Here is a 22,702-nt window from a genome sequence, read left to right on the forward strand (position 1 = left end):
ATTAGTGCATACCCACACCAACTATATTCATTAACTGCACAATAATGTGAAGCTATTTTATAAGTTCTGCCTCCTATTTACTATATATATATAGAGAGAGATTTCATCTCTCACATCAATCTCCTCTACAATAATTAGAAATAACCAGCATGCTGCTTCCCCTCTCCACACACAAATGGCACCGTGAGCCAGGTAGACCAGCCCCTAGTCTACGGTAAGCTGGTGAATGCCTAACATTTAACATGGGGGTTGGGAAATCGTGTTCATTTAGTACTACAAATACTTGACCACAGCCAGTTTCGAGTTACTAGTGAAGCCTGCCAGCTCACACAACTCCTGAAAATTTCACAAGTGACTTGCATGCTGGCTCTGGCACACCACTGGGATTCCCTCTGTCCCTCAGTAGGGCGTCTTCGTGTGGTAACCAATTGCACCAGGAGCCATCATGCCCCATTGCCCCGGCTAATGCCAAACTTCATCCGAGGCCAGCATCCACTTGGCAGGAGCAGCTGCTGTGAGATGCAAGCTCCTGTGGGTGTTTCGTGTGCCCAAGCCTGACCAAGAAGAGACGCCAACATCACCACACCTCCGAGACCACTGTGAAAAGAGGCAGCAACCTCTCCAAGGAACCACCAGGAACAGCGGGCTGACTTCTGTTTTAACCATCTCAACTGTCCATTCTCCTGCAGACACTAAATGCATGCCTACACATTCCTTTAACCTCACTCTGCTTCATGGGTTGGCCAAAAAAAAAAGAAAGAAAACCCAGTGATGCTTTTTTTTTTCTGTCAAGAAGACTCAAGGAGAGACATCTTGGTCTTATCATCAACACAGCCCCTAGTTGACGGTGGGAGCTGCGACTCTGCCCATCTAAACACACACAGAAAGAGAACTTCTGCAGTGGCGCAGTGCTGATGCTGAAAGATAACTCCTGCAACTCCTGCATCCCATGAGCAGTAGGCCTTGCTCTGGGCGCAAGAGATGTAATATTTTGATAAAACGTGGCACTTCCTTTCGAAGCAGGTTTTTACGTGCGTTGAGCTATACCGCGGAGCTTTGGCGAACAGAGGCAGAGGCTGACGTGGTCTCTCCAGCTGCCCCAGCCCTCCCTCCCACACATCAACACGCAGCATGATTAGCATCCATGAGCCGCAAAGGCGGCTTGTTTTTTTCTCTCTTTGGCAGCATCAAAGCGGCTTGTGTTAATGTTTCTTATGAGCACAAGATGATTGTAGACAGCAGAAAGGACTAAAGCATGCCATCTCTAATCTCAGCACTCAGGAGCCTGAGACAGGAGGATTGCCACAAATACAAGGCTAACTTTCGTTACACAGTGAGTTATAGGCTGCCCTGAACTACAATGGACCCCTTTTCCAATCCTTCCCACCTCCAAACAAGAAACTATGAGGAAGAGAGGATTTTTTTTTTCAGCAAACTTTCTAGATTTCTAGTTATCTTAAACTATTCTGCTCAAGGTGTCACCATGGAGACCATTTAAGGCCTTCCAACAAAGTATCAAATGTGAATTTCCTCTTGGAACCAGGCAAGACCTTAATAAACACACTGAAGGCCAGAGAGATGGCTCAGCAGGCAAGGGTGCTTGCTGCCAAGCCTGACGACCTGAATTCGATCCCCAGGATCCCCATAGTGAAAGCAAAGAACTGACTCCCACAAACAACACAAGTCCCTGAAAACTGGGCTTGGAACAGGATCACAATGGATATCAGCGTGCCCAGGGGCACGGGGCGGGGCGGGGTAGGGGTGAGGGTGGGGGGGTGAATGAGAACTTGAGGGGATGGAGAGCCCTCCCAACCGAGGCCCTGTAGAAAGAATGTGTTGCTGAGTGTGGAAGGGCCAAGACAGAGACCCCAGTCCTTCCTCATCTGAAATTGAATGACCATCTCCACCATTTCCCACAGGAAACAGAAGGAGTCTGCCATGAGCATGCACGTTAGGAGACTGTGATTCTAGATGCATTTACCTAAATTGTCCATCTTTGGAAATTTAGGGAGTCTGAGTTAGGCCACCAATGTCCTGCATTGCTTGTCTTACTGATCCCCTCGTTTTTTTACAATCCCTATTAGCCACTGTTATGATTAGGAACCAAAATGTCAACCAAACACTTGGGGCTAAAGCTAGGTTGCTAACCTGTCAGCATTACTGGGAGGCAATGGAAACTTTCAGGGGAGGGCCTAGTTGGAGGAAGTGGGTCACTGGGGAGTCCTTGAAAGGTTTATTAAGGTCCCTGTCCCTCCCCCCGCCCCTTTGCTTCTTGGCTACAATGAAGTGAACAGCTTTGCTCTGCTGTGGACTCCACCATGATTATTTTGCTGTGAGCCCACAATGATGGGCAAAGCAGCCGTGGGCTGAGACCTTGGGACTTGCAAGCCCAAACTGACCTTCCACTTACTGTTTGGTTTGGTTTGGTTTGGTTTGGTTTGGTTTGGTTTGGTTTGGTTGAGCCAGGGTCTTAAGTGGCTTCAAACTTATTTCATTGTCAAGACTGGCCTTGAAATCTTTGGGGTTTTTTTTGTTTGTTTTGTTTTGTTTTGCTGTTGTTTTTTGAGACAGGGTTTCTCTGTGTAGTTCTGGTGTCTGTCCTGGATCTCGCTCTGTCGACCAGGCTGGCCTCGAACTCACAGAGATCCTCCTGCCTCTGCCTCCCGAGTGCTGGGATTAAAGGTGTGCGCCACCACTGCCCGGCTTGGCTTTGAACTCTTGATCCTCCCATTTCTGCCTCCTGAGTGGTAGGCTTATAGGCATGTGCTATCTTTCCTCTTTTTGTTTTTAGTTCCCCCCCCCTTTATTGAAAATAGTTTCTTAATCACACATAATATGTCCTAATTACATTTTCCTCTCCCTCTACTCCTCCCAGTTCCTCCCTGTGCTCCCCTCTCATCCAGATCCACCCCCCTTTCCGTCTCTCAGTAGAACACAAACAGGCTTTTAAGGGATAATAATATCATCTAATAAGATGAAACAAGCAGAAGGAAAAGAGCCTGAGAGAAGGTACCAGAAACAGAGACCAGTTCATTTGCACACCCAGGAATCCCATAAAAACACTCAACTGGGAGCCTCGACCTATACCCAAAGTAATGGCTGTCCTGGAACTTGCTCTGTAGATCCGCCTGCCTCTGCCTCCCGAGTACTGGGATTAAAGACGTGCGCCACCCCCACCCCCCACCCCCGGCTGATTTTAAGTTGCTGTTCTCGTATATTGTTTAAAGCAATGGAAAGCTGACGAAGATGACTTCTGCATGTACTCAAGTCACGTGTTCTGAGCAGCTGCCATGCAAACAGGTGGAGTCAGCATGTGTCACATCAGCTATTCACCCCACCTCCCTTGCACATTTGTGCTTGAGTCCCCTCCCCAGGGCTTTCACACCAAGTGACAGCAGAAATGAACTCCTTCACAGGTCTGAAGGTGTCAGAAGGACCATAGTCCCTCTAAAGGCTCCAGCAATTCTTGGTATCCCTTGCTTGTAGCAACACAACTCTGGTCTCTACTTCCTGTTACATGACTTTCTTTCTCTATGTTACTTCCTCTCCTCTTACAAAAACCCCAGCCATAGGAGTTAGTGTCACACTTACCCACTATGACCTCACCAGCCATTGGAAGATCACACTAACCCACTGTGACCTCACCAGCCATTGGAGGGTCACACTAACCCACTGTGACCTCACCAGCCATTGGAGGGTCACACTTACCCACTGTGACCTCACCAGCCATTGGAGGGTCACACTAACCCACTGTGACCTCACCAGCCATGGGAGGGTCACACTAACCCACTGTGACCTCACCAGCCATTGGAGGGTCACACTAACCCACTGTGACCTCACCAGCCATTGGAGGGTCACACTTACCCACTGTGACCTCACCAGCCATGGGAGGGTCACACTAACCCACTGTGACCTCACCAACCATTGGAGGATCATACTAACCCACTGTGACCTCACCAGCCATGGGAGGGTCACACTAACCCACTGTGACCTCACCAGCCATTGGAGTTAGGGCTATACTAACCCACTGTGACCTCACCAGCCATTGGAGGGTCACACTAACCCACTGTGACCTCACCAGCCATTGGAGGATCACACTAACCCACTGTGACCTCACCAGCCATTGGAAGATCACACTAACCCACTGTGACCTCACCAGCCATAGGAGGGTCACACTAACCCAATGTGACCTCACCAGCCATTGGAGGGTCACACTAACCCAATGTGACCTCACCAGCCATTGGAGGGTCACACTAACCCACTGTGACCTCACCAGCCATTGGAGGGTCACACTAACCCAATGTGACCTCACCAGCCATTGGAGGGTCACACTAACCCACTGTGACCTCACCAGCCATTGGAGTTAGTGTCACACTAACCCAATGTGACCTCACCAGCCATTGGAGGGTCACACTTACCCAATATGACCTCACCAGCCATTGGAGGGTCACATTAACCCATTGTAATGTCACCAGCCATTGGAGTTAGGGCCTCACTAACCCAGTGTGACCTCGTCTTAACTAAGAACATCCACCATGACCCTGTCTCCTCACCATATCTTGCTGGCATTTCAGATCTACAAGGAGGATCCCAATGTCTTTTGTGTTAAGAGAGCTGGCTAAGATGCATTCATGGAATGCTGAACAGGGCTGTTTCTACTGCTCAAGATTAGTCTGATGACAGTTACAACTGGACATCAAGAAGAGATAAATAACAATTATTCTTTTATAAAATAATTTATTTATTTTTACTTTATGTGCATTAGTGTTTTGCCTGCAGGTATATCTGTGTGCGGATGTCAGATATTGGAGTTACAGACAGGTGTGAGCTGCCATGTGGGTGCTGGGAATTGAACCCCAGTCCTCTGGAAGAGCAGCCAGTGCTCCCAACTGCTAAGCTATCTCTCCAGCACCAACAATTATTTTATATACCAATGATCAAGCTGCAAAAATAACCCTGAACCTTCTCATTCTTTGTGCATTTCAATCCAGTTGGATCACAACATTTCACAGGGGTGTGAATTGCTGGATCTGGTGCACACTCCTTTCATCCCAGCACTCAGGAGGCAGAGGTGGGTGGATCTTTGTGAGTTAAAGGCCAGCCTGGTCTACACAGTGAATTTTAGGCCAGCCAGGGGTACACAGTGAGACATTATCTCAAAAAAAAAATGTATGTTTGGCAACTAGACTTCCTTTAAAAGAATTTATTTTCTGTGTATGGGTATTTTGCCTGCTCGTACATCTGTGCATCACCTGAATGAGGGTGCCCTTGGAGGCCAGAGAAAGGTATGGATCTCTGGAACCAGAATTACAGCCAGTTGTGAGCCACCATGTGGGTGCTGGGAATGAACCCTGGGTCCTCTGGAAGAGCAGCCAGTGATCTTAACCACTGAGCCATCTCTCTAGTACCTAGGCCTCTTTTTTATTTTTTTTATTTTTTTAGATTTATGATGTAATGAGCTAAACTTTGTCATATATACAAATAATTCCAGATAAAATAAAATTAGGCATGTAAACAATCACTAATTAAACATACTCCAAGAAACTCAGTTTTAAGAGCACACAGTGGGAGAGCTGGGCAGTGTAAGAAGGCCTCATCAGAGAAGTAACTTGAGATGACGTAAATGTACTAGGTACATTAGCTGATAGACATGTGTCTTCAGGAGTAAAGGAGGAAGCAACTAAATGTTAACATAACATTTAATCTACATGAGATTTTATTTTTGTTTAATTATGTAAATTACAGTGGTATGAGCTACATTTATTAGGGATGTATATTGTTCTAATTTTAGAAATGGTAACAGTTATAATCCTTACTGATGTCTCTTTAAAATGTTTGCATTAACAATTTCTTGTAGATTATGATTTCAAGTCAAATCCCACCCACAATCTGTCTTTATAAGCAATTTTATTGGCTGCACACCCATGCCTATGCCTGTATATATTTTCTCTGATTGATTTGCACTGTATCAGCAGAGTTAAGAAATATATAATAGAAGTTATACGGCTCACAAAGCCTAAGATATTTATTATCTGGCCATTTACAGATAATAACTTTGCCAACCTCCGCACTGAGTTCCTGAGAATATATTGTTAAAAAAAAAAAAAAATGGCCGGGCGGTGGTGGTGCACACCTTTAATCCCAGCATTCGGAAGGCAAAAGCAGGCAGATCTCTGTGAGTTCGAGGCCAGTTTTAAGGGTGGTCACCCAGTTTCTCCCCTATTCCCAGTTATTTACACTAACTGATCACACCTTAGATTCTCCACCAAGAACAGCGTGACATTTCCATATGTCACCAACTGGGAAAACTGAGTGCTTACAGCATTTGGGTGGGTTATTTTGTTTTATATGTTTTGAGACAAAGTCTCTCTATATATCCCAGGTTGGCCTGGAACTCACTCTGTAGCTCAGGCTCGCCTGGGACTCTCCATTATCCCAGGCTGACCTGGAACTCTCCATGTAGTCCTATCCCAGGTTAGCTTCAAACTCACAAAGATCCTCCTACCTCTGACTTATGAGTACTGGGATTACAGGCATGTGTTACCATGTTCTTATTGTTGCATGGATAGTATCTGTTTTTATGTTTATGTTTGAGTATTAACTCAGAGGTTCTTCTGAACCCAGAGGAAATTCTAACATGATTATCAATTACCAGATGAGTTGCTGGATAGAGGTTGCTGTTATTCCAAACACAAACTCAACGTGCTGACTACCAGACCTCGGGAGCTCTAACCTAGAAATGTGGGCACAGCTGCCACCACTTTATCTCATCCTGAATGTGACTCGATGGATGTCACCGTCAAGAAGCTGCCGAATCAGAGACACCATGAGCCTTTCCTCAGCACTTATGACCACATCCTGCACAGCAGCGTTTTCTGAGTCTGTGGTTAAAAACTGGCACAAATTAATGTACAGCTCGGCAGATCGGGAATATGAGCTAACACTGTGATTTGAATCTCAGAACTATTAGGCGAGGAACTCGATTTCTTGGTCTTGAACAATCACTCAAAAGAAAAAGAGTCTGAGAAGAAAGTACTTTTCTTCAGAGAACTATGTAGACTCACGAAGACAGAATTAACCCAGGACTTTCATTTAGTCATGCAATGAACGTTGATTTGTGTCTGCTATGGGTGAGGGATCTATTAGTGAAAACGATGTCCTAAATGGCAGTCAATAAACAGTGGACAGCGGAAGACAATTAACAAATAAAAGTCCAGAGTTTTCTGTGGTGGGTATCACCACAGAATAAAATGCAGCATTGTGTTAAAATGTTGTCAGAGAACGCTGGGCGGTGGTGGCACACCTTTAATCCCAGCACTCGGGAGGCAGAGGCAGGCGGATCTCTGTGAGTTTGAGGCCAGCCTGGGCTACAGAGTGAATTTCAGGCAGCCAGGGTTGTTACACAGAGAAACCCTGTCTTAAAAAAAAAATTTTTTTTTTTTTTTGGTCAGGGAAACAGTCTCTAAAGAGAAGATGCTTTAGATGAGATCCAAGTGACATTTATAAAGCAATAGTGAATGAGATTTGTCATCATAATGATCACCATAATATGTGAGCATTTTAAACAAGCATATAGTGCTAAAATCCAATGCACACACACAAAACCTAAAAGTGTCCTTAAAGGGAAAACAAGTACATGGGGACAAAATACCGCCTATGATACAGCTGGACACGGGCTGGGGAGGCGGATCAGTGGCTAAAACATCTGCTGCACGAGCATAGGACCTGAGTTCAAATCCCCAGCACACCTGTAAATGCCAGGCAGGTATGGTAGCCCAGCTGTAATGCCCGCGTCAGGAGGCAGAAACAGGGGATCTCTCCAGCCAATTGCCAAGCCAGATTAGTGAACTTGCAAGCTCCAAGTTCAGTGGAAGAACCTGCCTCAGCATACATGGTGGAGAACAACCAATAATGATACTCAGTATCCACCTCTGCCTCCATTCACCCATGTGCTTCTGCACATACAGCGTTCGCACACAAATGCAAACATGTACGCACACGCGGGCTATCGAGAAGGCGGTCCAGGGATGGGAGGACAAGGCCAAGAAATGAAAGCAGGGGTAGGGTGTGGACAGAGCGACCTTATTTTGTAAGTCAGTGTCATCAGATAACTGAAGAACCCTACTAGAACAGCTTATAGGCATATTTAGGGGTAGTATTTTGACTCATCTCTTTTCTTTTTCTTTCTAGGCCTGGAGATCGAACCCAGGACCTTGCATGTTATAAGTACACACTCTACCCTGAGCAAAATCCTCTAGCACTGAATTTTACTTTCCAGATGGCGCATGGTGGTCAAACACATACGGGCTCACAGCTCACTATGGAACAATCACAGATTATTCTTGAGGGAACTACCATCCTGGATCATTGGATAAGAGTCACCATCATAAGGCCTGTTTAACTTGAAGTGGTCTACGGAACTCTCTTTATAAATGCCAAGGGGAACATTCCAGAAAAAACAGCTGATATACTTCCTAGTCGAGACCATTATAATCCCTCAGAATTGCCGGGTGGTGGTGGTGCACGCCTTTAATCCCAGCACTCGGGAGGCAGAGCCAGGCGGGTCTCTTTGAGTTCAAGGCCAGCCTGGGCTCCAAAGCGAGTTCCAGGAAAGGCGCAAAGCTACACAGAGAAACCCTGTCTCGAAAAACCAATAATAATAATAATATTAATAATAATCCCTCAGAATTGCCTACCTGTGAGAGGGGCAGTCTCCTCCTGGCTCTGTAAGACCCCTAATGCCAGAGTATCAAGAATGCAGGAAGTATGAAAATACGGGCACTATAACTGGCCCTGTAAGGAATGGGTATCCAGTAGATAGACACAGAGGCTAGGAAGAGGCATCTGCTACAGAGGACCCTTTGGCAGGGACACTCATCTATCTTCACTGCTCTGAAACTGAGCAGCTGTCCGAGAAGATCCATTGATTTCCCTGCGTCAGCTCCTCACACAGATCTCACAGTTGTTAACAAAAATGTTACATTAATTAACAAGAAAATGAGGAAAAACAGAAGAGGAGGGTCAAATGATTCATCTCATCAAGGTAGACAGTTTTTAATGACTATTCAATAATTTTTAGTCATTAAAGTTTTTTTTGGTTTTTGGTTTTTGGTTTTTTTTGAGCTGGGGATCGAACCCAGGGCCTTGCGCTTGCTAGGCGAGTGCTCTACCACTGAGCTAAATTCCCAACCCCTAAAGTTTTTAATAACTATTATATAAACTGGCCTTTAATCTCAGCACTCGGGAGGCAGAGGGAGGTGGATCTCTGAGTTTAAGACCAGCCTGGTCAACAGAGAGAGTTCCAGAACAACCAGGGCTACACAGAAACCCTGCCTCAAAAAACAAAAATAATAACAATAACAAATAAACAAACGAACTGGGGTTGAAGAGGAGGCTCTGCCGTTAAGAGTGTTTACTGTGCTTGTCGGGGACCTGGGTTCAGTTCCTAGCACTGACATCAGGAAGACTCACAATTGCCTGTAACTCTAGTTCCAAAGGATCCAAAGCCCTCTGCAGGCACCTGAACATGTGTGATGCACATCACTCAAGCACACATGAAACAAAATCAAACATAAAAGCTGAATTAAAAGCAAGGGGGGAAAAGGAGCTTGAGAGCCAAGAGACTCATTCCCTGGAGTTAACAAGAAATGAGATAAACTTCAGTATCGCACACTCTTCTGTATACATTTAAAAAAAAAAAAAGGCTTGGGGATTTAGCTCAGTGGTAGAGCGCAAGGCCCTGGGTTCGGCCCTCAGCTGGGGGGTGGGGGACACAACTTCAGAATCGCCAGCATGTGTACACTACCAATGCTTGGGAGGCTGGGGCAGGAGGATTACAAAATCAAGACCACTTTGGGGCACTTTGTGAAGCAAAGCTAGGGGGCCCAGCCTGGTGGGGCATGCCTTTAGTCCCAGCAGAGGCAGGTGGATCTCTGCGCTGGAGGCCTGTTCTACAGAGAGAGTTCCAGGACAGACAGGGCTATGTAGAGATACCCTGTCTCAAAGAGAAAAAAGAAAGAAAGAATAGAAATAGAGGCCAGCAAGCTGGCTCAAAAGATACAGGTGACTGAGACTAAGCCTGACATCCTGAGTTTGATGGAGAGAGAACCGACCCCTACAGGCTATCTTCTGACCTTCAGATACACCTCTACCCCAATAACAATAAATAAAACTTTTAAAAGAATTGAATTGTTGGCCACCCAGTTATTTTCTTGAGAACTGGCTGTTGGAAAATACTCCAAGCTATGGACGTGTGTTATTTTTATAATGGAAAATGGTAAAATGAACATGTTTCATTTTTGCATTGTTTGAGACAGGGTCTCAATACATTGCTTTGGCTATATAGCCCAGAACGACCCTAAATTCATGATCCTCCTGCCTTAGCTACACAAGAGCTTCGATTACAGAAATGTTTCACCAAATCTGGCAAATAAATAGCCTTAAAGCAAAGTTAATATAGTGTAAACAATGAATGAGTATCTTAAATTTTCAAAATATTGGTGTAATACACACACACACACACACACACACACACACACACTGTATGTGTATATGCCATTTGTGTGCATGTGTCCATGGAGAACAGAAGGTCACTTGGAGTTACTGGTGATAATGAGTCACCCAACATGGGTTGGGGGGACCCGACCTAGGACTCTCTGGAAGAGCAGCAGGACTTCCTAACTGCTGATTCACCTCTCCACCCCAATATTGGTTTCATCTTGCAACAAACTATTAAGTGCAAATATATATCAAATGAGCAAATCTGAACCCACAAATAGACGTTTTCACTGGCAAGCTGATTTCTTCACATTCAACCTTAACTCTATCTGTAACCAGGAAGTTTTAACCGCATCACATGGTTTACCTCCTGCATCTTCATCTTCATTGGTTGGGGCTTCAGTACTGTCCACATTTTCTATTTCATGAGGTTTGCTTAAACTGTAGTCACTCAAGGCCTCTGGGCTTTCTGAAAGACAAAGGGAGTTTTAAGGACGCAGTCCACTTGAAGAAATGTGTATAGCTATGCCTTCAGTTCGACATCCAAGTCACCATCAGTGATAGCCAGCATCCCTCACTAATGCTAGACTCAGCTTCCAGTACTGATAAGCAGTACCCACCTTGCTAGTCCCAAGGGTGTAGATATGGAAGCTCTCAAATTTAGAACTGTGAATGAGATTCATGCATCCGGGGTTGGGGATTTAGCTCAGTGGTAGAGCGCTTGCCTAGCAAGTGCAAGGCCCTGGGTTCGATCCTCAGCTCCACATACAAAAAAAAAAAAAAAAAAAAAAAAAAGAGATTCATGCATCCTTCTGCTGTTAACAATTCCTGTGAATATTTCTTTCACCTGCGCTATAAAAAACTCACGCTCCATCTAGACAGCAATTCTTTCTTCACTGGTGTATCTCATGATATTTGGTAGGATGCTATTGCTGTTTGTGCCCAAGTATTAATGTGTAGTGTTAAGAGATACTGAGCCTGAACACAGGGAGGTAACCCAATTTGAGAGAAATGCTCTCCTGAAAGGAAACCTAGAAACTTCTGTATGCCAAACCTATTTTCTCTGTTTATATCGTAAGTGTAATTCTATGCAAAACATAATAGAACTCAAGTTCCTTCGTTCATTCATTTCATTTCTTGGTGCTTTAAAAACAAGGATCTCCCTGTGTAGCCCAGGCTAGCTTCAAGCTCACTTATACAGTCTATGCTGGCCTGACTTCAATCAAGACCCTCCTGACTAAGCTAGAGCAGGGTCAGCAAACTATGGCCTGGTCATACCTGCTTTGTACAGGTCCAGGAAAAGGATGGTTTCAACATTTTCACACTTTTTTTTTTTTCCCAGAGCTGAGGACTGAACCCAGGGCCTTGTGCTTGCTAGGCAAGCGTTCTACCACTGAGCTAAATCCCTAACCCGGTGTCAACATTTTCAAGGGTTATTAAAAACAACAAAGGATCCAGGGAAGAGATTTTATGATGAATTTCTGATCCTTTCCAGAAGTGGTTGCTGGCCACTGATCTAAAGTAAAGCTTAAACCATTTAAATTCAATCTATTGTCTTTACCAGAATTACTTGGTTTAAAAAAAAAAATCGGGTTGGGGATTTAGCTCAGTGGTAGAGCGCTTGCCTAGCAAGCACAAGGCCCTGGGTTCAATCCTCAGCTTAAAAAAAAAATCAATTAAGTGAACAAAAGTCCAATGATCAACATTAGTTGGAATGTAGTTTGACTCTAGGGCTAAAGCATGTGTGTGTGTGTGTGTGTGTGTGTGTGTGTGTGTGTGTGTGTGTTGTATGCCTAAGTGTTTGAAGGCCTTCCTTTATTGTCTCTGCTTTACTTTTTGAGACAGGATCTCTCATTGAGCCTAGAGCTCACTGGGATGCACCTATCTCTGTCCCTCAGTGCTGGCATTACAGGTACATGCTGCCACACCTGGCTTTTATACAATGTCGGGAGTCCAAATTTAGGCCCTTGTGAGCTATCTCCCAGAGCTATCTCCTACCCCCTAGCACATTTTTATGTTGTTAGTGAAGGAGGTATTTTATCAGCAAAAGGAGCTGTTTTTATGATGTTAGTGAAGGAGGTATTTTATCAGCAAAAGGAGCTGTTTTTATGATGTTAGTGGAGAAGGTATTTTATCAGTAGAAGGAGCTGTGTTCATTTCCCATTGCATTTTTACTATAATCAGAATAAGAGCACTCCTCTTTCTTCGGTGCTTTTGGTTAAAATCGTGCTTCTACGGCAAAGACTTGGCATTACCTGTGGGCAGAGGCTGCTCCTCGGTGCCTTTCAGCTCCGTATTTGGTTGTATATCTAAAAAGAAAGGGGTATAGGTGTTAGCTACACAGACACCTTTCGACAGGATCTGAGTGTTCTGGATTGAATGAGGACACGGCTCTGTGAAGCCTCACAGCAGAATTCCTTTTCAGGGCAGAGCTTTCTCCATGCTCCCCCTAACGGTGCTGTAAGGAGGATGGAAGGAATTTTCCAGGCCGCACCTAAGAATGTTCGTCGGAGACCCAATATACTAAGAAGAAGGAGAAAAAGTGTATTGTGCGGGCCATGATGTCGCACGCCTTTAATCCCAGCACTCAGGGCAGAGTTGAGTGGATCTTGGTGAGTCTGAGGCCAGCCTGGTCTACACACGCCACGGCTACATGGTGAGACCCTATTCCAAAAGTTAAGTTAAATACAATTTAAAAGTGAGTTATTACAGAAAGAATTTTAGATATCCTGTACTGTTTCCCATAATTTTGCTGGTCCCTGCTGTAGAATGAAACAATATTCGTCAAGCCCAACTATACTACTCATGATTTGTTCTTATCCAAACCAGTCCATTGAAAAAGGTTAACCAAATCCCAGTGATCCACAGTAGAATCTATGCAATCTGTATGACCTCTCTGAAAGAGACAGGAGGGGACCTGGGAAGTGAGAAGAGGGAGGTGAAGGGGGAGAGTTAAGTTGCTCAGGCTGGCCCCAAAGTCAATATTCTCTTGCCTCAGAGTCCTGAGTAGCTAGATTATAAATCTATGCCCTCATAGCCAATTTCCTCCAAACATTTTGTTTTGTTTTGTTTTTCAAGACAGGGTTTCTCTGTGTGGTTTTGCACCTTTCCTGGAAGTCACTTTGTAGCCCAGGCTGGCCTCGAACTCAGAGATCCTTCTGGCTCTGGCTCCCGGGTGCTGGGATTAAAGGCCTGAGCCACCACCACCACCGCCGCCACCACCACCATCCTCCAAACATTTTATTCAGAATATTTTCAAATATAAAATGAACCCAGAGCCAGGTGGCAGTGGCGCATGCCTTTAATCCCAGCATGGGTGGATCTCTGTGAGTTCAAGGCCAGCATGGGCTGCGGTGCACTGCGGTAACCTCAGCCCTTAGGAGGCTGATGCAATGGAATGCTGGGAGTTTGAGCCCAGTACGGCCTACATAGTGAGTTTTAGTCTGGAAAGGGCTGCACAGCTAAAAATGCAAGGAGAGGGAAGGGCTCAGTGGTTCCTTAACCACTGCACACACTCCTCTTGCCAGAGATCTGAGTTCAGTTCCCAGGACCCACATCAGGTGGCGCACAAATACCCGTAACTCCAACTCCAGGGCATTCAACACCCTCTTCTGGCCTTTGAGGGTATCAGAGCTCATGCGCATATTCCCACACACAGACACACACATACACATGGTTAAAAATAAAAAGCTTATAAAAGAAAATGGGGGGGGTAGAGAGAGAAGGGAGAGTAGGCAGACACCACAGTGAGCTCATGCAGTGAGCACTTATTAATCGCCAACTGGGTTCTACAGTTTTGTGTACTAGGTGTTGTGGGATAATTTTTTGTACACTGTGAAGATGTGTCTTTGCCAAGATGCACTTTCTGGTTGGTTAAATAAAGAGCTGAGTGGCCAAGAGCTAGACAGGAAGAGGTTAGGCGGGACTTCCAGGCAGAGAGAGGGGAAGAGGATGTTGGAGGAGGTGGAGAGGAAGCAGGACACACCACAAGCCACGTGACAGCACATAGCTTAATAGACATGGGTTAATTTTTTTTGTTTTTTTGTTTTTTTTGTTTTTCGAGACAGGGTTTCTCTGTAGCTTTGGAGCCTGTCCTGGACTAGCTCTGTAGACCAGGCTGGCCTCGAACTCACAGAGATCCACCTGCCTCTGCCTCCTGAGTGCTGGGATTACAGGCATGTGCCACCACCACCCGGCGACATGGGTTAATTTAAGTTTTAAGAGCTAGGTAGAAACCAGCTTAAGCTAAGGCTGAGCTTTCATAATTAATTAGATGCCTCCATGTCATTATTTGGGAGCTAGTAGGACAGAGAAAGACTCCTTGCAACTAGATACTGTTTTTATTTCATCACACACCATTCCCCATTTGTTCCCCTATTCATTCATCAATTCAGATAAATCTTCAAAAAAAAAGTTAGAGGTATCAGTGTATTTCATCCCTATAACATCATAAACAATACTAAAATTCTATGTTTTTGTAAGATACTAAGGTAAAATTTATATGCAGGGAATTGCCTATATTTTAAATGCCATTCAATGACTTTTCAAAAGTGCATATCCCTGTGTAATGCAAATTCCCATGAATATCCAGATGTAGGTGCTCATGTCTGTAAATCCCAGGACTCAGGAATCTGAGGTCTATGGTTAGAGGCCAGCCTGGGCTACATATGAGACTCTATGGGGAAGGGATGGGAAGGGAGAAGGGGACAGAGAGAGGAGGAGAGGGGAGGAGGGTGACAAAGGAATCAAAGACAGTGTTTCCATCATCTCGGGAGGGTTTCCCCAGGAGCCTCTTCCTCATCAGTTCTCACTCACTCTCCAGACACCGTTTCCACTGTCGCTGTCTCAACTAATTCTAGAACTGTGTAAAAATGAAATCTTACAGACATATGATACAAATGCTTTTGTCTATGGCTTCTTTTAACATAAAGGTTTGGGACCCATGCATTCAGTGGTGCCTCTCAATAGTTCATTTTTTACATGAGGTTGTATATCACCCACCACTCATCTGCTCTTCTCTTGAGAAACATTTAAACTGTTTCTAGTTTTGTTATTCTTGGGTTTTTGTTTTTGTTTTTTGAGCCTTATTATGTAGTCTTGGCTGATTTGGAACTCACTGCATAGACCAGGCTAACCTTGAACTCATAGAGAGCCATCTGCTTCTGCCTCCTGGGATTAAAGGTGTGTACCATCATACCCAGATATTTCTAGTATTGATTATTTTAAACAAAACTACTACCCTGCCAGGCGGTGGTGGCACACACCTGTAATCCTAGCACTCGGGAAGCAGAGGCAGGTGGATCTCTGTGAGTTCGAGGCCAGCCTGGTCTTCAGAGCTAGTCCAGGACAGGCTCCAAAGCTACAGAGAAACCCTGTCTCGAAAAAAACAACAAAAACAAAAAACAAAAACAAAAACACAGAAAACTACTACCCTATTTTTTTTGTAAAGAGTAAACTTGAGGCTGGAGAGATTGCTCAGCAGTTAAGAGCACTCACAGCTCTTGCAGAGGACCTGGGTTCAGATCCCAGCACTCACACGGCAGCTGACAACTGCCTGTAACTCCAGTTCCAGGAACTATGATGCCCTCTTCTGAACTCTGAGGGCAATAGGCACATGTGTGGTGTAAATACATATATGTAGGCAAAACACTCATACACATAAGAGAGTATAAAATTGATCTTTAAACACTTTAAATAATAAACTTAAATTTTAAGAGAGCTTTTAATTTATAGGAAAATTATGACAGTGAGTACAGAGGACTGCCACACGCTCCATACTGAGCCTCTTCTATTAATTAACATCTTACTGTCAGTGTGGGATGTCTGTTAGAAGTCATGTACAGACATCTGTCATGACACTAAGTATTCAGATTCCCTTCCTCTCCATCCAATGCCTTCAGTACTTTAGTTACTGTGTCCCCTTAGGCTCTTCCTGGTTGGTTAGTGTCTCAGACTTTGTTTGGGTGACCTTGATGGTTTTGAGAGACAGGCAGGTATTTTAGAGACTGTCCCTCAGCTGGGATGTGTTTGCTTTTCTCAGGAGTAGACTGTGGTATGATGATCCTTGTAAAAAGCCTTTCAGTGGCCATATGCTTTCATATCTCTTGAGTAAATATCCAGGTGTTGAATTACTGGGTCATGGAGTAGTTTTATGTTTAGTTTTAATAGAAACTGCCAGAACTTGTTCAAAAGTGGTTGTGCCACCAGCAAAATATGCATTCTTCCTGCGGCCCTGCATCCTCGCCCATATTTGATATCATTGGAATTTTGGTTGATTTTGCTTTTTGAGACAGGGTCTCACAATGTAGTCCAAGCTGGTTTCAAACTGGAGTCTCCTGCCTCAGTTTCCTCAGCGTTGGATTACATGCAGCATCACATCGAGCATGTCATCAGGATTGTTTTTAATTGAGACAACCCACAAGTTACCATTTAAAATTTTTTGTTAGATTTATTCATGTTAGTGTTTTCCCTGCATGTGCACTACGTGCATGCTTGGTGCCAGGATGGATCAGAAGAGGGCTTCAGATCCCCTGGAACAGATGTGAGGACTGAGAATCGAAACTGGCTTCTTCCCCGAGAAGAACAAGTGCTCTAACTGCTGAGCCATCTCTCCAGCCCCATCATCAGAATTTTAAATGAGAGCCATCTTGAGAGATGCATTTCTGATCTGAATTTACATTTCCCTAAAAGCTACCAATAGTATCTCTTTTCAGGTATTTACCTGCACGTTTTCCTGTATAAAGTATCTTGTCAAGTCATGTGTGCTCTCTCTGCATTTATATTTAGTGATATAATTAAGGTCTGACAAGATGGCCCAGTAGGTATGCTGTCAGTCCCAGAAGCTGATCTCTGGAGTCCACATGCTGGAAGGAAAATCTTGCTTCTGAAATTCTTCTTCTGACCTCCATATGCAGGCTATCATACACACACACACACACACACACACACACACACACACACACACAAATAAATTGTAAAATGTAAAAGAATCTTAAAATACATATCCAGTTTTCATAATGACTCTGTTTATTGAAATCTTTCTACAGCAATTTAACTTTAGTGATTCAGCATCTTCCTTCGGGTTTTCAACATAACTAATCACCATTGGCAAATTGGAAGCATTTTATGTCTTCCTTTCCAACCTTTGTATTTATTTATTATTTTATTTTATTTTATTATGTGCATTGGTATCTCATCTGAATGTGTGTCTGTGTGAGGATCCCAGAGGATCCCCTGGAACTGGAGTTACAGGCAGTTGTGAGCTGCCGTGTGGGTGCTGGGAACTGAACTTGGGTCCTCTGGAAGAACAGCCAGCACTATTAACCACCAAGCCATCTCTCCAGCCCCTTTTCTAACCTTTAGGTCTTCAGTTTCTTCTCTGCCATACTGCATGGGCTAGAATTGCCAGAACAATCGAAAGAAGCCATGACGAAGGGTCCATGTCCCGTTCCTATCATCTTTGATGGGGGGAGGGGTTCATATTTCACCATAAATTACTTTAACCACTGGTTTTCCAGGGACCCAAGCAACTCCCTTCCATTCCTGGTTTGCTGAGAGATAGACTTTCTTCCCTTTTTCTCTGTTTGTTTTGAGATTGGGTCTCACTATGGGATCAAAGCTGACCTGGCACTTGCTATGTAGCCCAGGATAGCCTTGAACTTGTGATATTCCTGTGTCCAGCTCACTACCAAATGCTGGGATGCAGATAGATATTTGTCATATTTTTAAGGCACCTGTTGAAATTTTATGATTTTCCTGGATCTGCTCCGTTAATTTGGATGAACTACATTGATTTCACAGTGAGATCAGTTCCTAAGATTACAAGCCTTGCATTCCTGGGACAAAACCCTGCCTGGGTATGATGTAACTGCTGTGGTGTGGCTTGAGGACCCGCACTAAAGAGCTCCTTAAGGATTCGTGAGTTTATGCTTGTGAATGGCTCAGGCCTATAGCTTTTTTCTTTAATTTCTTCATTAGATCTTACTGCTGTTTTGTAGCATTCCCTCTTTTTTTTCTTAGCTGAGGACCAAACCCAGGGCCTTGTGCTTGCTAGGCAAGCGCTCTACCACTGAGTAAATCCCCAGCCCTTCCCCTCTCATTTTTTTAAGAGTCATGTTACTGTGTATTCCCACTCTAGATCTGAACTTACCAGCCTCATCTTTTTTTTTTTTTATTTATTTATTTGTTGTTGTTGTTGTTGTTGTTGTTTTTCTGTGACAGGGTTTCTCTGTGTAGCTTTGCGCCTTTCCTGGATCTTGCTTGGTAGACCAGGCTGGGCCAATTCAGATTTTTATCCCATTTGTTTCGAACAGTTTCACTTTTCAAAGGTTTTGCCTAGTCTTCCTAATTGTCAAACTTATCGGGATGAGATTCCTGCGGTCTCCCGTCGTCTCTGTCTTTGCTCCCTTTCCGTTCTGGTGATCTGCAGTCTCTTTCCCTGTTGGGCAGATGGCCCTCCAATAGCCAACTTTTGACTTGGTTAATTTTCTCTTCTGACTTCTGTGCCCGTCATTACTTCTCTCTTCTGCTTACTCTGGGTTTAATTTCTTCCCTTTTAACCGGTTAAGGCCAAACCGCAGCAAATGGTTTTAATGCCCACTTTCTAGTTGTGAACACTTACCCTATCCATTCTCCCCGAGGATAATACTTGCTACATCTTACGAATTTGGTGTTTTATTCTCAAGATAGTCTAGTTACAGTCTTCTTGAGACTGCTTCCGTCCACAGGTTATTTGATTTATGCTCATTTAATTTGTAGATATTTAGTAGAATTAGCGAGTTCTCTGTTCTCTCACTTTTATTGATTTCTGGGCAAGAGATGCATCTCAGTGATAGATCAGCATGTTCGTGGTCCAGGGTTCAAGCCCTTCGTAAAGGTGAAATGCAAAACAAAAAGTAAAAAGATTTCTATTGATTTCCAGTTCTACTCCACTATAGTTTTAAAAAAAAGTCTACGTTTTCAGTCAATTTATTTATTTATTTCAGGATGGGTTTTGCTTTTGGTTTTGACACAGGGTCTCACTATATAACACTGGCTGGCCTGGAGCTCCATGGTAAGCACCAGGCTGGCCTTGAATTCACAGAGATCTGCCTGCCTCTGCCTCAACTGGCTGTCGTTGGCCTCTTCTGTGCATTGGCATCTGGCCAGCTGCTGAAAGAGGACTCCCAAATGCCCCAAGGCTCTCATCACCTGTCTGCTCCTGCCTGTGCTTGAGGCTATCCTCCACAGCTTCCATTGTCTGCAGTCTGCCCCATTATGGTTGCACCAGCTCACCACGGCTTGCAGGCATCTGAACTTTTTTCCGCTCTGCAACCTTTACACTCTAGTTATCACGTCTAAATATATCACAGAGTTCACGAGACAATTATTAATGTTTACTGCAGACAGTCACGTTTGATTTTCCAGAAGTTAAGAGGAAATTTTACTTTGGCTTTACCCAGATAGTTAGCATTTCTGATGCTTTTCCTTTTTTTTTTTTTTTTTCTTTTTCTTTTTTTCATGAATGTCTGGTTCTTGTCTAATATCATTTAACTAAAGCCTAAAGAACTTTAGCTAACATTTATAATAGTGCAACTATACGGGGACAATTTCTCTGAACTTTCATTTATTTGGATGTGTCTTTCTTTACTTTTCTTTCAATCTTATAAAATATTTTATTAGGAAGTTGGAGAGATGGCTCAGTGGTTAAGAGCACCAGCTGCTCTTCCAGAGGACCTGAGTTCAATTCTCAGCTCCCACATGGTGGCTCACAGCCGTCTGTAACTCCAGTTCTAGAACATTCAACAACCTCTCCTGGTCTCTCTAGGCACCCCGCACACTCACAGTACACAGACATACATGTAGACAAACATTCATACACATAAAATAAAAAACAATTAAAACATTTTAAAACAAAATCTAATTAGACACACAATTCTGATTCCAGGCATGTCGCCTTTAATCCCAGCACTTGGGAGGCAGCAACATGAAAATCTCTGAATTCAAGGCCTGCCTGGCCTCTATAATGAGTTCCAGGCCAGCCAAGCCAACGTTGTGAGATCCTGTCTCAAATATATATTTCTGGACTGAGCCAGGCATAGCAGCTCACACCTGTTATCTCAGGACTTGGGAGGTCAGTGCAGGAGGATTGCCATGAGTCTGAATCTTGGGCTATATAGTGAATTCCAGGGCAGCCTAGACCTAAAACAAAGGCAAAAGAATCTTCAGTGGACAGTTTTTGTTTTTTCTTCTGTTCCCTTAAATGCTGCACTGAATTCTAGATTCTCCAGTGACTTCTCTGGTGAGAAGTCAGCGGTGTGTTCTTGCTCCATTTATCATGTGTTCCCTTTTTCAGAGTTTTCTTGGCTGTTTCCTCTTTGGTTTTCAGCAGTTGGCCACGACAGGACTCGATGTGATTTCATTTGCATTTTCTACTTGAACCCTTCTGTGAAGTTAGGGCTTTCAACAAACTTGAAACATTCTCAGCTGGCAGTTAGTCCTCCATCTACCTTTTCTGCTCCTGTTTTTCTTCTGTGACTTCAGTTACATGAGTGTTAGAGATTTTCCTGTTTCCCACACCTCCCCAAGACTGGCCTTTCTCATCCTAGTGTTTTTATCTCTAACATTCACAGTGATGTGTGTGTGTGTGTGTGTGTGTGTGTGTGTGTGTGTGTGTGTGTAATATATATTTATATTGCAGGCTGTGAGTGTGTAGCCCAGGTTGGCCTGAAACTTGCTGTGTAGTTTAGGCTAGCCTTGAATTCACCATCCTCCTGCCTCTACCTTCTCAGTGCTGGGATTTCAGACATGCACCCCACCGTACCCCAGTTACCCACACTTTTCTCATCTTAATTTACTGTTGAACCCATCCAAAGACTTCCTTGAGTTTTAGATTGAAATTGTAAATTCTAGAATTTCACGTCTGTTGTAGTTTCTTTGCCGACACTTCCCACTTGTTAACTCGCTGTGTGCGTATCTTCCTTTACGTCTTTGAGCATATCTTCAGCTGTGCTATATCCTTGCTCTAGTCTCAATATCTACATCATTTGGAGCCAGTCATCACTGGTTCCATTTCTCTGAAGGAAGCATCACAGTTTCTTGCTCCTTTGTTTGACCCCAACCCTTTTGCATTGTATTTTGGGCATTATATAGGAATTGAGGGGAGCGTTAATTGTGGTTGTTTTTCACTTTATAAAACATGTAGTTATCTTATTTGGGTTAAAGTTCACATTCTGCCTGACCTGTGAGGAGCAGCAGCTAGAGTGACCAAAGGGACCATAGACATTTTATAATTCCAAGGATATCTGAGTGATTTGGTCACCCTGAAGAAACATGAATTTCATATTTAAATTTCAGATTGGGTAGAATGTAAACACACATACACACACACACACACACACACACACACACACACACACACACACATTTACTTCAAGAATCAACCAGAGAATTCATACTTCCCTTCTGGGTTCTTCCATCCCAGGATTGCCACCATTATTTCTATTGCTACGGTTGGTTGGTTGGTTGGTTGGTTGGTTGGTTGGTTTTATTTTAACTAAGTAAGACTGTAGATTTTGTATTCAAACTTTAGTAATTCTGAGGTTTAAAATGGAGCCTACTTTTAAGGCAGAACAACAACAAACAAACAAACAGAACCATAAAACAGGCTGTTTCTAATGCCTTTCAGGTGGTAGGTTTTGGTTTTGGTTTGGTTTGGTTTGGTTTTGGTTTTTTGAGACAGGGTTTCTCTGTGTAGCCCTGGTTGTCCTGGAACTCACTCTGTAGACCAGGCTGGCTTTGAACTCACTGAGATTCACCTGCCTCTGCCTCCTGAATGCTGGGACTAAAGGCGAGTGCCATGACTGCCTGGCAAGGTGGTAGGTTTTTTAAATTACCTTTTGTCCAGAATCTGTAATTTGTTGCCTCTGGGTATAATGGTTCGCCAGCTCCTCAATAGCTGGAAAATATGAATCTGCTCGTACTTTCAGGGTAATAATTTACACAAAACTGTTCAGGGCAATACTGATTTCATATTTTATAGCATAGACAGCAATCAGGTTATGTTCCAGTTTTTGATTTGAAAAATACAATCCCTTTATCCTATGATAATTGAGAAGGTTCAATCTATCAGCCATTAGATGCTGGCAACAACTTAAGACATAAGAAACAATGAATTTGAAAGCTTAAAAACTGGCAGTTTGGCATGAGGTATCAAAATCCAAGCACT

At 43.8% G+C, this 22,702-nt stretch overlaps 1 protein-coding gene across 1 annotated transcript in view; it reads right to left on the reverse strand.

Moving 5' to 3' along the window:
- Nucleotides 1-22,702, reverse strand: part of Ikzf3 (IKAROS family zinc finger 3) — a 95,084-nt gene that overhangs the window by 52,111 nt on the left and 20,271 nt on the right. The window contains exons 2-3 of the mRNA XM_036194613.1: nucleotides 12,753-12,806; nucleotides 10,865-10,966 (exon numbers count right to left, since the gene is read on the reverse strand). Of these exons, the coding sequence (XP_036050506.1) occupies nucleotides 10,865-10,966; nucleotides 12,753-12,806 (156 nt within the window). The remainder of the gene's footprint in view (nucleotides 1-10,864; nucleotides 10,967-12,752; nucleotides 12,807-22,702) is intronic.

The sequence above is a fragment of the Onychomys torridus genome, chromosome 8 (assembly GCF_903995425.1).
Source record: "Onychomys torridus chromosome 8, mOncTor1.1, whole genome shotgun sequence".
Taxonomy (NCBI): domain Eukaryota; kingdom Metazoa; phylum Chordata; class Mammalia; order Rodentia; family Cricetidae; genus Onychomys; species Onychomys torridus.